We start from the raw sequence: 15,467 nt of genomic DNA on the forward strand, positions 1-15,467 counted from the left end.
GCGAATGGAACTGGAGTCCCGCCTGGGCGCGCTGTGTCTTGTGGGTGGAAGCGCGCTGACTGGGTTTTGGCATTTCGCGCAATGCTGCGGTCGGGAGACCTGGAGCTGACGCTGGGTATGTATAAGGGGTATCTGAGGTGGCTAGCTGCGGCATCTGGAGGCGGTGCCTGGGTTGTGTGGTCTGAACCTGGCATTTCTCAAATGAAGGTTTGATTGCTGGGGGAGAGGCAGGCTCAGAGATCCTATCTCCGGTTTGTAGCCTCTGGGTTCCCTTTCTAGACTGGAGCCGAGCTGTGGGGTCTCTGCGGCTGCCTGAGGCCCTCGAAGGCTGACTTCATCAAGCGCCTACTCTGTCCAGCCCTGTGCCAGGCGCTCCCAGGGAGAAGAGGCCTGTACCCAGCCTCCACTAGGGTCCTGTCTGACTGAGGAGGCTGCCTGGTTTCTGCCACTGATTCTGCAGCGTTTTGCTAGGGTCTGCTCTGTGCCACTGCGAGAGACAGATGAAGGAAATGTCTGACTCCTGCCTCTCCAGAGCCCGGTCTTGTTGAGAAATTTCGACTCATACCTACGAACTAGGCCTTCTCCTTAATCGCCCAACTGATAATTATTGTGCAAAGCGTTGAGAATACATTGTGAACCAGACATGGTCCCTGACCTCAGGGGTTTGAGGCCGATGGGGAAAACATGTTAAACAAGGATCTCACCAAGAAATGTACAAATTAAGTGCGACCTAGGAGAGGTGCACCCTGGATCAGATGATGTTATGAGTACCTGGAATAATCCGGGAGGCTTCTCTGAGGAAAAGATGCCTGAATTGATACCTGAAGGAAGAATTCTAATTAATGAGGTGAAGAGAGGAAGGCAGAATATTCCATATAGAACAGCATGTGCAGAGGCCCTGTGACAAATGGAAAGAAAATGACTAAAAAGCATAGAGGCCAGGGTGACCAATCCAAAGAGAATGAAGGGAGTATGGTACAAGATGATGCTGGACACAGGTAGAGGTCAGGTCTTTCAGGACTTTGTAGCTTTTGCTATAAAACTGATGGGAAACCACTGAGGGTTTTTCTGTTTTTGATGGAGAGTGGGTGGTGTGATGGGGGAGGGGCCTTGATATCCCTCAGGCTCAGTAGTGTGAACAGATGGAGGAGAGAGAGATGCAGACAGACCCCTTAGGTGAGAGTTGTTGGCAATGAGGAGTGACGTATTGGAACTGCAAAGCATTGGACAGATTCTAGAGATACATAAGAGGTAAAATCAGTAGAATTTGGTGATGGATTGACTCAGGGAGTGAAAGAGGACTCAAATGTAACTTCTAGGTTTCTGGCTTCTTCAACTGGATAGTTTTGTTTGTTGTTGTTTTGGCAGGGGAAGGGAGAGTTTGTTCACGACATCCTGGAGGCAGTTTGAAATATGGCTTTGGAACTCAGAAGAGAGACTTTTGTTGGAAATATAAATTTGGGAGTAATTTGCCTATAGTTGATAATTGAGCCACAGGTGTGGGTAAGATCACCCAAGCGAGAACCTTGAGTAGTTCTAACATTTAATGGCCAAGAACAGGAGCGTGAACCTACAGGAGAGAGAGAAGAAAGAGGAGGAGGATCAGAGATGGATGCTGTCTCAGAAGCAAAGAAATGGTCTGTGTCAGAAACTCCTGAAATTGAAATAACATGAGAATTGAAAAAAATAAGTTGGCTTTATCATCGTGGAGCTCATGGTATCCTTAGGAAGAGTTACTTTGTTGGTGTGATGGGGCCAGAAGCCAGATATGAGGCAAAGATTTAGGCAAGGACATGGAGGCAGTGAATCCAGAGAGTATCTTTCATACATGTGATTATAAAGGAGAGGAGAGGATATGGAAACGGAAGAAGATGAGGGGTCACCAAAGATTGAATTGAGAGAGTGATGAAGAAACTGAATACACAAGAGAGAAATTGGTTCACTGGTGGTGTTCTGAGAACATAGGAATGGATGGGATCCCAAGTACAGTTAGCAGGAGCAGCCTTAGGAAGAGAAATAGTTTCTCCATTTAACAGAAAGAAAGAAGGAAATATAGGCAATAGATACAGGTGATTTGTATGTTTGGTATTGGTAAAATGAGTTCTTTTCTCATAGCTTTTATTTTCTCAGTAAAGGAAGAGGGAATTACATACTTCGAGTGGGAGGAGGTCAGGCATTTGAGAAGACTGCAGATTTGGAAATCATTGTAGAATGTGAGAGAATGAATTTACCAGAGAAATCAGGGATTGTCTTTCAGAATTAAGGGCCCATTTTAAGTTAGAGATCATATTTTTTAACAGCACTATCAGGCTATTTCATGCAGGCATGGAAAAAACCATATCCAAGTATGGCAGGGACTGTGGATTTGGTTTGCTTAACACACATTCCCATCTCTAATGTGCCTTCTCTTGCTGAAAAGTCTGGGACACTAGAAATGATCTGGACTCCTTTGCACCTAAAATGAGAATTGAATGTGAAAACTACTTAAATATGGAGAGGAAAGTGGCATCCAGTTTTGCTGGCAAATATAGCAGAGACAGTGAGTTTCTCTAGTCAACAGCTTTCTGGTTTAGTGACATTCTGCAATGATAGCCATGACTTTCTTGATTGTGGCAAAGACTGTTATTTGTGGGATTACGAGTTGTTTCTGGAAGTTCTACCAGAGCCTGCTCCTGTAGCCCTTCCAGTAATTTTGTAAGCCACATAATACCTGGCAGTAAATCCCTTTCTCCTTAACCTAGCTAAAATGGATTCTGATGTTTGCAATTCTACTCCACCAGCGTAAGTGTTTTGCCATATAGGCAAACTGTAAAGACAGTTAAAGGAATGTCACAGTATTGTTTGAATGATGGAGTGTGGAATCTAAGCTGGATAGGGAGGAAAGTGAAGAAAAAGGAGAGGGTTCTAATGAGGTCAAATAACAATAGTCTCTGCTAAGAGGACTCCCATTTATTCTTCAAGGACTGCTCAGTTGTCACCTTGTAAACGTCCCTGCTTCACCCCAGGCCCTTCTTCTCTTTCTTGTTTTCTTAGTATTTGGAACTTAGCCACTATTTTAGCACTGATCATACTGCGTTGTAATTGGTCACCATTATTCCTACCAGGTTAGGAAGTCTTTTGAGTACAGGGACTGTGTTGAAAAGGATGGTTTATAGGCAAGTGTATATAGCCCTTGGAATGGCCTACAATTTGTCTCTTTCTAGCTGTGAGTTTTGGACAAGTTACTTCGTCCCTGTAATTCAGGGACACCTACTTTGTGGAGTTGTTTTTAGGATTGAAAGTAGGTTTATGAAGTGCTTATTAGCATGGGGCCTGACATATAACTGTCAGTAAATGTGCTGAATTGATGAATTAACTAACAATGTAAAATAGGGTAAAATTCAGTGCTTCAGTATTTCAGTAAATAGTTATAAATTTCTGTGTGCTTTACACTGTGCTAAGCACTGGAGATTTGAAGGATGTGCTGCCAAGACAAGGGCATGCTCAGAAGATTTCATAATCTAGAAAGGGAAGAAAAAAATGTTTGTAAATAGGATTTGAATCTCATCTGCATCATTCATAGTTTTGTAATTATGAGTAAGTTATTTAGCCTCTCTTATGTCTTAGTTTCTTCATCTGTAAAATGGCAATAATAATTGCCTCTCTCATAGGGTGGTCAAAACGGGAATTAAATTAGTTAAGACAAAGCTCTTAGGTTAATACATGGCCTATGGGAAGTACTCAAATATTGCCCATTATTATTAGAGGACTTGGGAGGGATGGACCTTCAGGGTTATTGACTGAAAGAATAGGATGGGGCAGAAGAGTGAGTACTGGTCTTGGGGTCTAGTACCAGCCTGGCTAGTTATGAGCAGCCTTCATCAACTCACTTGCTCCCTGTTAGTTCACTTGCAGTTAAATAGGAATAATGGGCCGAATGATCTCAATAATTCCTTTAGCTTTCATATTTGATGAGTCCATTTTTTGTGTTTTTCTTTGTTTCTTCCTATTTTTTTCTCTTTCCTGCATTTGGCCATTTTCTCAACAGATCCGTGACTGGAGTTCAAAAAGGAAGTAGCATGTGTCTAAGATAGTCACTCCAGAAATTGGGTGGAAAGGGGGACACGTGGGCCACTAGTGTGGCATTTGAAAGTCTCCCATCTTCTGACCTGTCCAGCATATTGTGTGGAGCTCAGTTCCTCCTCCTTCATCCTTTAGACCAGAACGCTTTCTGTCTTCTTTCTCTACCTTGGTTTGGCACATAGTAAGGCTCTGTTCACTCATTCAAGACAACTTTGGGTACCTACTGTATACCAGGCACTGGGAACACAAAACCAACTAAGAAATGGTCCTTGGATACATGTTTGAATGAATGAACCCGGCTCATTGCAGCCTCATCCATGAATGATGTCCTTTTGATTCCTTCTCATTGGAATCTCTAATGTTAGGACCTAGTTAGTGTTACAGCTGTCCTCTGCAAAGTTTAGATCTGGACTGTGAATTCTTTTTGAGGCAGTGTAGAATAGTGGCTGAGAATGCAGGTTCTATCATCATTATTCTGTCTTATCCCAGTATTTTCACTTATCAGCTTATCTCTTCTCAATTTATATGTATGCCGTGTTTCCCCAAAAATAAATCCTAGCCGGACAAGCAGCTCTAATGCATCTTTTGGAGAAAAAATTAATATGAGACCCAGTCTTATAGTAAAATAAGACCGGGTATTATATTAATTTTTGCTCCAAAAGATGCATTAGAACTGCTTGTCCTGCTAGGTCTTATTTTCGGGGAAACACGGTAGGTTAAAGATGAATTAAAATTCCTTTTAAGTCTCATGGTTCTAGCCAGTTAGTACTGTTGAGTAACAATAACAAATTAAATCCAAACAAACTTAACAACAAAAATCTTGGCCAGATCAGTAAGGTGCACATGAAATGAAGTTCTAAAGGGGCCGTAAAGTATCTTACTAATTTAATATTGTTCTATGAACTTCTCATTGCTTGAGAAGAGGGAGGACAGGATGGTTATTTATTTTTCCAATTGCATGCACTATTTAAAAAAAACAACTTTGAAACAATCACAAAATTATGGATGTGCAATACAAAGAACATTTTTTAATGAATCATTTTTGAGAGTTAAGTTACTGACCTGATGCCCTATCACCCCTGACTACTTTAGGGACATTCTTCTGTGTAAGCACAATGTAAGTACTAAAATCAGAAAATTAACATTGCATTACTATTGCACATCCTCAGGCCCTGCTTCTCCATGCTTGGGCACTGCCCCCCACCTTCCACCCCCCACACCCACCCCCGTTCTGGACTGCTCAGTGTGCGGATGCCCTCGTCACCCTGCTCCTCCCCACGCTAGGTCGCTCTTCTTTGCAAATTTCCTCCTCTCCCAACATAGGCTTTGACCCCACTCTGGGCCACCATTCCCCTGCTACACCTCCCATTCCCACACTATTCTTTTCTTGCTCTGCCCCTTGCTTTGCAAAGGGTTTGGCCAGTAACTGGGTCCCTATTGCTTCCCTACATAATATAGTGGTTTAAAACATTCAGGTAAAACAAAGCACTTGAGGAAGATTTTTCTGTTTCCAAAACTATTGCAAGGCAACTCCAAATGATATACCTCAATTCTTGTCAATTTACTTGCTATTTTTAGTCTACAGATGTGGTCCTATCTGACTGTACCATATTTATCTCAGTGTTTTGTAAACTTTTTTTTAAAGCAGAGAACTGTTTTTTCCCAAATGAAATCTTAGCTAGAAGCTTAATAGGTAAACTGGATCAAAGCAGAATACATTGTTAAAAGTAGGCCCTCGTCCTGTAACCTCCGTTCCTCCGTCCTACCACGGCCCACCCCAAGGCTGGGAGGGCAGGTGGGAATCAGCAATAATTGACCTCTGCCTAATTCCCAAGGAGAGGCTCCTAGCTTTCCAACTGCTCTGGGTGGAACCTCCCCCAACTCCTGTTTCTTTGGGACTCTGCTCCTCACACCTTTGGTATGGAGGCTTCTTCTGGTTGGTTGACCTAAAGCCCTACTTCTTTGGCCTTCTTGAACTCTATGGTCCCTAGATATTTCAGAATTGACTTTTAAAAATAAACTTGAATTAACTGAGGAGCTTCTGAATAACCACCATAGAATCATAGGTTTCTAAAGAACATAATTTGAAAAAAAATGTAATCCCATTTTTAAAAATGGCAACCCTCTCCTTTCCTGACTTATAAACCTGTAGTGTCATATTTCAGGCTTTCCTTAAAAAATGCATTAGGTAGGGTTTCTCAGGGTACTGTTCTGCAGAAGGAGAAATATGCAAGCCACATAAAACTTGCATATTTTAAAAAAGTTTAAAACAGGAGAGCTTTAAACTTACCTGTCCATATTTTTGTTACAGCAGAAATCTGTAAGAAGCAACTTAAGATTGTTTCCATTTTGATAGCTCTTTCCAGACCTTTATGTAGGGAGGAACAGGTGATAGACTAAAGATGTTTGAGTTCAACTTAGATGTCCTAGCTGCTGATGCCTCTGGATTCTGTACCTCACTAGTGCTCTAAGAGTTGGAGGGATAATTAAGGTTTCTTGATAGAACCATTGGCCTCAGATTAATAACCTCTGTTCTAGGATGTGATGTGAGGGATGCTGGGGAGAGGGCAGGGAAAGACTAGAGATGAGACTGTATAACTGGAAAGTCGAAAAGGCGAGATCTAACTGGACTGTGATACTTGCGTTTAACTTGTTTGTCAGCCATTTCTTAAGAACTGACAAATCTGCCTCCATTCTATATATATGCTATTACGTGGTAAAGTAATAATACCCACCTTTGGCTGACCTAACCAGAAAAGGGCAAGTTTATTATGAGGATGCAAGGTTGTCATATGGAACTTGAGGGCAGGAATATTTCTGGGCCTTGGGATGATACTAGAACTAGGGTTTGAAAGACTGACAGGATTTTCTTTCATTTCTGTTTCAAGTGAGGCAGTTTAGTTAATGGACAGTGATTGTAAATCAGGAAGACTTTCCAAAATTAGGACCCGAAGTCATCATCTGAAAGTGAGGAGTTACACTGCGGGTTGAGGAGAGAAGAAAAGTATTTGCTTATGAGAACCTAAGGAAAATAGAGTTTCAAGTCTTAATGGTGTCGAGTGTATTGGGAGGAAAAAGAGAACTGAGGACAGTACCATTAGATTTATCTATGTGTAGCAGTGATTTATCCAGCAGAATAAAGGGGTATGGTTGATAGCCACTGATGGCTAGTAGTTTCCTCTCTGTTTCAACCCAGGAGGCTGAGCAAGAGTACCTCTAAGGTCCCATTCAACTCCAAGGCAGTAAGACTTGCTACCCAGGCAGCGGCAGCGTCCGCGTCACCTGGGAGCTTGTTAGAACTATGCAGTCTCAGGCACCACCTCGCACTTACTGAATTGCAATCTGTATGTTAACACGATTCTTAAATAGTTAAATGATTTTGGCATATCTAACAATGGATTATTTTATAGGCATTAAAAAAAGATATGTGTGTATGAGTTGCTAAAATATAAAGAAAATTAATGATTTTATGATTCCATTAAAAAACCACATGATTACATGTAAAGACGTCTGAAAGGATATAAACAAAATTGAATTGTAAATGACTTTCTTTTCCTCATCATTAATGTATTATCTGAATTTTTTAAATGAGCACGTGTGTTTTTAATTTTATCAGGAAAAAAGTAAGCTAATCTCTTTTAAAAAAATTTCTTTTCAATTGGGGAATATTGGGGAACAGTGTGTTTCTCCAGGGCCTATCAGCTCTAAGTTGTTGTCCTTCAATCAAGTTATGGAGGGCACAGCTCAGCTCCAAGTCCAGTCGCTGTTTTCAATCTTTCGTTGCAGGGGGTGCAGCCCACCATCCCATGTGGGAATTGAACCTGCAATCCTGTTGTTCAGAGCTCTCACTCTAATCAACTGAGACATCCGGCCGCCCCTAATCTCTCATTTGAAGTCAGTTCAGATTTAGCATACTAGTTAAAAGCGTGGTCTCTGGTATCAGCTAGAGTTTGACTCCACCATTTCCTGGCTTTTTGACATAGGTATAGTAATTTGACCTCTGGAAGCCTTGGTTTTCTCATCTACATAATATGATAAGAATAGAACCTACATCTTGAAAGTTTTGAGGATTAAATGAGATATTGGATGTCCAGTGCTTAGCACAGTACCTAGACATAGTAAGTGCTTGATAAGTGTTAACTTTTATTAGTGCTATTGTTCCCTTTTTTAAAAGATCCATTTGCACACACATACCCCCAAAACCTTCCCTTGGCAAAGGAATAGCAGCAATAGCAATTAAAAAACAAAAAATAGTAGACTAATGGCCTTGGGTAAGTATCAAGTTGAAAAGAAATCATATCAAGGTTTCCAGAACTCCCCACAATTGCAGTAGACAAAAGAAATTTGGAAAAAAGTCCATGGTGTTAAATTGATGGTATTATTCTGTAGAGACTAGCTATGAATTATCTGCACATTTCTTCTTTAATGCAGCTGCCTCTCACATTGTTGTCTGTCTTCTTTGTGACAGGATACTTGAATTAGCTTTAGCAAAAGAGATATGGAGGAGCCATAGAACATTGAGGATGAATTCAGGAAGACCCGAGACCATGGAGAACTTGCCTGCTCTCTACACTATTTTCCAAGGAGAGGTATATTCTTTTGGCTTTGAAAACCTACCATTTATGTTAAGCATAGGTTGAGGGTGACATAAGCAGCTGGGTTTGGAGCTCCTGTCTGTTTGGGAATATCTTGAGCGTTATAGTTTAAACGGGAAGGGCTAGTGGAGCGTGTGGTCACATGTCCTCCCTCTAAGCTCCAGACTGCTAACTGCATACGTGGCATCGTCATTTGGATACCTCACAGCATCTCTGATTTATGTTTTAAACTGAATTTTTTATTTTCTCACCAAATCTGTTCTTCTAGTCTTTCCCATCTCAGCAAATGGAACCACTATCCATTCAGGTACCCATGCTAGAAATATGGGCATCATTCGTGATTTTTCTTCTTCATTTGATCTTTATTTTCCCTGCCTCTCCAGACCATCAGCAAGTCCTATCATTTCTACCGCCCAGATATCTCTCTGGTCTGTATACTTCTTTTTCATGGCATCCCTTTAGTTCAAGTTCTCCATCTCTTGCCTGGCCCTTACTGGGTTCCCTGCTCCTGTTGTAGTCCGTCTCCAATCTGGTCCTCACATCACAGCCAGAATAACATTTTCAAAACAGATTGTACCGTACTGCTTTCTCATAGCTCTTCTGGGCTTCTCCTCATCATTGAATATATCCAAACTTGTTTTCATGATCCTTACATGACTTACCTCTGCTTAATCTGACAGTATTGTTTTGTTCTACTCTACTTGTTCCCCAGCCATTCTGGCCTCCTTACAGCTCTGAACATTCTAAGCTTGCTTCCTTCTCAGGACTTTTGCACATACTGTCGCTTCTAACCCCTTTCCCACCAACTTCTCTTTATCTTTCAGGTCTTAGCCCTAATGTCATCTCCTTTTTCCCACCATAAGTAATGCATTTATTTGTGTACTTCTTTAACGTCTGTCTTCTTCACACAACACTAAGCTCCATGAGGACAGAGCCCTGTCTGTTTTGTTCAGTGTTGTCTGTCTTAATCCCAGGGGGGTGGGTAGAAAATAATAGGAACTCAATACATCTTTGTTGACTAAATGAATGATTAACCGTTGAGGGAGAAGGCATTGTATTTGTTTTGAGAGCAGAGGCTTTTGAACCAGACAAAACCTGGATTCCATCTTAGCTCTTTTACTTACTGTGTGATCCTTGAGGCCGTCACTTGATCATTTGAGCTTCAGTTTTCCTATTTGTTAAATGGAGATAATAACTACTTTCCCAGGGTTGCCACGATGGTTAAGTAAGCTGTCATCTATGAAAACACAATGCCTGAGACATAGTAGGAATTCATTAACACTATCTCCCTTGTCTGGAAGCAAAAGTAAAGCCAAAACATTGTTTTCAGTGTCTTATGAGTGCCTATAGTAGTATAACTGTATCATTTTTATGGCATTTATACTAGCTCTGTGGTTGACAAAAGTTTACCTCCTAATAATGGGAGGCCTTTGAAGACACACTTTGTGACTGCCAGTTGTTATAGATAATTGCGGCCCTTGATCCCAACTTGTAATATAATAGTCAAGATACAAAGGGCGATAATATTCTGACAAATAGGAAACAACTCTGCTCTTCAGAGCCTTTATCCTTTAAGGCCCATAATATCCCCAAAGGTTAAGGTACCATGGCTCAGGAAAAGGAAATGGTAACACTGGAGATAAAACTGACTTTTCTGACCATGAAGTCCTTGCTTGTCAGGTGTTACACAAAAGAAAGAGCGCTCTGCCCTCCACAGACTGACTCAGCTTTCTAGTAAAGTGGCTTCTGACCTATAGCTTTTTCTTATGTGAGATGGAGCTTGAATTAGTGTAGGTTTTATATTTTACTATCAAGGATGAATGGGCCAGGGTAATGTTCAGCAAGAACTTTATAGTTCTAGCATAGTACCTCAGGAGCACATTTTGAAAAATGATGGTTTAGAAGTGACTAGAATTAGGGAAAGAGAAATTTCATGATAAATTGGAAAGAAGAAAGTTTGTCAGACTATTCATTCAACAAACACTTCATGAGTGCTTAGTCTTTACAAAGAGGACCTGGTTACATTAAAGGTAAAAAAAAAATTTTTGTAAGCCTAGTGTATGTTATACCTTTAACACATTCTGTATCGTTGACTCTCTCCAAAGAAATTGTTAACCCCATTTTATGGATAAGGAAACTTCTCAGAAGTTAAGTAGTTGCCCAGATGGTTATTAAATGGCAAAGCTGGGATTCTAAATCAAGTTCTCTCTCCAAGTCTATTTTCTGCTATACTGCAGCTGGGATTGTCCTACTGTATGTAAATGCACTGAGGAACCGAAAGACCCATAAGAGAACTTGACTGAATTGAGGTATAGGAGGAAGGTAGATGGTAAACCTGGTGTTCCATGGTCATTTGTTTGTACCTCTATTACGGCATCAATTACAGTCTCTTGTTTTATTGTTCCTTGTATATGTGTATGTTTCCTCCACAAAATAGTCAGTTACTGAAGACCAGAGGCCATGGTTGTCACATGTATCTTGGTAACTACTTCAAATTCATTTTAAAATAGGCTGGGCATCTCTTTTTTAAAAGTTGTTCTTATTTCACATTATCTAATATGGCATCTTGCATATAGGTGCTCAGTAAATGTTTGAGTTAAATTGATCCCAAGCCTCTTAGTTCCAGTTGTCTTTGAAGAAGCTGTTGGTGCAACCCATATCCTAGCAGTTCTTCTCTTTAGCAGGTTCAGCAGGGCTGGAGGGCCCAGGAACTGAATAGCTGAGAAGCCAGTATTTATCCTTCTCTTGTCCTGAGAGACATCTTGCTGCCAGAGTCCATTAAGCACGGGAGGGGTACAGCATAGCAGTGGAAGTTGGGATTTGGGTTAGCCTAGCCGTAGCCAAAGAAATCCTGAGGGGAGATTGCTGTAGGTAAGGTGGAAATAGCACTGGACTAGAAGTCAAAACTTCTGTTCTCTACCTGGCCATGCTACTTGCTAACTTTGTGACTTTGGACAAGTAACTTATGTCTCTGAGCCTCAAATTCCTCATTTACATTATGGAGACAACTAGTTTCAAGGCCAGTGCAACTTCTAATCTGAAGGTGGTAAATTCATTTTACCCCAGCTCTGAGTTTAGTTGAGATAATTACTGAGTTTTTTTCCCCCTGAGCTATTTGACTAATTATTCTTGGGACACCAGGGCAGACTGTGTGATCATCTACAGCAGGTGCCACTCTGTTAATGTCAACTCTGTCTGCACCCAAGGAGGCAGTGATGGGAACACCTGGTGCTGGAAATCGGCAAGAACGCCTTTTCCTAACTGAACACTCGAGTGCATCCATTCTGGAGCACATTAACCTTTCCTTTTGCGAGGGCCAAATGAAGGTCTGTTATGATATTTCTTCAAAAGATCATAGTGTGACGCTGCAGTTTCAGGATTGAAAAGTGAGATTGTCTTAATTTACAGCAGCAAGGTGAGCTGGGCTCCAACTCCCAGATGCTGCTTTTAAGTTTGTTAGATAATTATGCCATGTAATAATGTTATTATTCAATATGAAACATCTTAGCCCTCTTTCTAGAACCCTGGTGCAAAAGCCCAAGTGCCTTTAGTTGGTTCAGAAAGAAGGGATTTGCTTATATTAAAAATTTGAAGTCATGCTTTAGCCATGTGCTCCTGTTTTACAGAGAACGATTTGCTGAACTTGAGTTAAGCACTTCCTATCTCTGAGCTTCACTTTTCTTATTTGAAAAATGACAGGACTGACCAGCTAATCTCTAGTCTTTCCTCCAGTTCCACCTTGCTTTGATTTTAAATGCTACAATCTACCTGGTTATACTGTTTCATTGGGACTCTCTCGTCCCCACCCCAGCAAAGCATGTCCATCAGTGTAAAACAGGAGTTTTCAAACTTTTGGTTTTTAACCCATTCTTAATGCTCTACCTTGGAGAGTGAGTTCAAGTGCCCCTTCCATATCCCCATTAAGAAATGAAGAGAATGGATATTTTAATCTGTTTTTATCCTAACAATGAAGTGAGTAGTGATGCTATTTGGTTAAGGAGGAGGCACCGGATTAGAAGTCAAGGGACCTAGGGTTTCTGCTCAGCTTGTATCTAAGTTGTGTGCCTTTCCACTAGTCACTACCTTTCTGTGCTTCAGTGTCTCGGACTGTAGATTATTGAAAAGCTACAATTTACTGAATGTACATTGGGTGCCAGATACCAGTGCCTGATGCTTTATGCGCACCCTCTGTTATCCGCAGCAGCAGAGTAAGGACAATGGGAACGTAGGCCCTGAAAGGCAAGTTGTGTTCAAGATCCCATGGGTAAACAGTGGCAGAGCTGGGATTAGAAACCACATCTTTCACTCCAAAGCCTGTGTTCTTGCTACACCTACGCTATTTCACCTCGTCTTCGACATGGGAACCTACCATCTCATACTTCCTAAGGTTGTTGCCAGGAGCAGATATCAATTGTCACTTTGCTTTTGGCTGCTACAATTTGATAGTTACAGAGAAGCTATGCGCCGCTCTCATGTAGTCAGCACTTCCTGGGTTCAGATCCCAGCACTGCTCCTTACTAGCTTTGAACACTGGGCAAGTTACTTAGTCTCTCCAGGCATCAGTTTTGTCATGTACCAAATGAGCATGATAATGGTACCAGTGTCCTGTGGTGTCATGAGGATTACAGAGAGCACATTGAATAGTGTTGTGCATGTAGTGTGCATTCAGTGTGTTAGTGAACAGCAGTACAGCAGGGGTTGTCTTATTCTGTCCCCTTGTTTTGTTGTGGTGAAGCGGAAGCAGTGGTTTCCCAAGATGAAGCAACTAATTAAAGTCACTGAAAAAAGTAAAGTTTATATGTGTGAGATTGTGTTGAATATTTTACAAAAAATAATAATGGATCTGCTGTTCACTAACACACTGAATGCTCACTACATGCACAACACTATTCAATGTGCTCTCTGTAATCCTCATGACACCACAGGACACTGGTACCATTATCATGTTCATTTGGTACATGACAAAACTGATGCCTGGAGAGACTAAGTAACTTGCCCAGTGTTCAAAGCTAGTAAGCAGCAGGATAAATATAGTATGTAGTGACAACTTTAATCGCAATCCACAGGTGAGGGAGTGGGCTAGAGGATAGAGGGGAGGAGAGGTAGAGGTAGTCGGGAGTAGTGATTCATCTGGCGAGGGAGCTGGGCCTTTCATACTGTTACATATTAGCACAGTACATAGACTGATCAAACCTCCTAACTCCTCTGTCTTAGGTCAGCTCCACATAAGACGAGGACAGCCCTTTTTCTCTGATTACATCACCTCAGGTTCTGTCAGATGTCTGTGTATTGGCTTTTTCTCTAATTATCTTGATAAAACTAACTGGTTTGAAGTGAACTAGAGCAGGCTGTATGGTCTGGTTTGATCTGAGGGTTGGGAACAAGGGATGTCCTACGTGAGCTATCCCAGGTTATTAAAGTTCTCTGTATTGGGCTTGGAGGACTCAGGCCCAGGTAGGATAAAATATAACTTTATTACCTGATTTTCCGCTGTTTGTTGTTCCTTTGGTTCATATGCTGCTTTCAATAGGTGTGGGATTTGGGCATTTCTAAATACTGTCATACCATTTGACAACAGTCCAATCTCACCAATGTTTTGGGTTCACACATACTTGTTAGTTTAAATTTCAAAAATAGCAAAAGGAATGTTTGACAGAACATCACTGTGAGGCAGTTTTCCAGCAGACAGAGGCAGTCAGTACCAAATAGAAATTCAGGGAGAGTAGGTTAAATGCTACAGAAGAGAGAGTCTCATTTGTGTGACATTGATTCTTTTTTCTTTTGTCTTTATAGGTTGCTATGGTGACAGACTACGGAGCCTTTATCAAAATCCCAGGCTGTCGGAAGCAAGGTGGGAGCCTGTAACTTGAAATTCAGCCTTCACATTCTACCCTCTCTGCTCTCAGCCCTACCATATCCTAATTATAGTCTCTACATATTTTAGGCAGCAGTTTGGGTTTTGTTTTTGTGTAGAGATATGAATACAGAGAAGTGATGAAAGTTTGTTTTTAACAGGTCTTAACTCAGAAGAATGGGTGCTGTCTGACTGGGAGGGAGAGTTGGGGTATTACTACTTGGGTTCGCTTCTGGATCTAGCATCTTCCCTAAATTTCACCTCTGACCCTAGCAAGTCACTTGACCTCTTTGGTTTTGGGACTTAGGGGAAGGCAAACTACTTATTCTCTAAGGCCGACATTGTTAGTTTTCTGTTATGGTACATGGAAAGGAAATATTAATAGTATTATAACCAATACAAATTATATAATGCTTTAAATTTTCTTCACATATTGATGGGCATTTGTTGAACATTTTTGGAGAATCCCTTTCACATCTATAATCTTATTTGTTTCTCAAGACAATTGTGTTAAGTAGAAAAGGCAAGTTCCACAGATTGGTAGTCTGCTCAGAATGATTTAGCTAGATAATGGCACAGCTAGAACTAGAACCCACACCTCCTGATTCCTAGCTTCGTGGCTGTCTTCTTCATCACACTGCTAGTGGATCCAAACACTCAACTTGCTAATTTCTTGTGCTAAAGTAAAGATTTATTAAAGATTTTAATGGAAAAATGTATCCATAAGGATAGTAGAAGAAAATATAGAATAAAATTTGCATAAAAGTTAAAAATTTTATTACAAAATTATCATAAGCAAAGTTAAGTTGGAAAAAATAATTTAGTAGATATGACAAAGGACTGATGAAAGGGCAAAGTAGGAAAAAGGGCCAAGGGTATGAAAAGAATTCACAGGAGTGAAAAATGGCAGTTGATCAATAAATATCTTAAAAGATACTCATTCTCAGTATTGATTT

General features: G+C 40.9%; 1 protein-coding gene across 1 annotated transcript in view; it reads left to right on the top strand.

Annotated features, from left to right (window-relative positions):
• Positions 1–10: 10 nt before the first annotated feature.
• Positions 11–15,467, top strand: part of ZCCHC17 (zinc finger CCHC-type containing 17) — a 42,566-nt gene continuing 27,109 nt past the window's right edge. The window contains exons 1-3 of the mRNA XM_088790853.1: positions 11–115; positions 8,531–8,651; positions 14,451–14,508. Coding sequence (XP_088646979.1) covers positions 8,586–8,651; positions 14,451–14,508 — 124 coding nt within the window. The 5' untranslated portion in view covers positions 11–115; positions 8,531–8,585. The remainder of the gene's footprint in view (positions 116–8,530; positions 8,652–14,450; positions 14,509–15,467) is intronic.

Source organism: Rhinolophus sinicus, chromosome 14 (genome assembly GCF_057876585.1).
Source record: "Rhinolophus sinicus isolate RSI-liver-muscle chromosome 14, RSI-T2T, whole genome shotgun sequence".
Taxonomy (NCBI): Eukaryota; Metazoa; Chordata; class Mammalia; order Chiroptera; family Rhinolophidae; genus Rhinolophus; species Rhinolophus sinicus.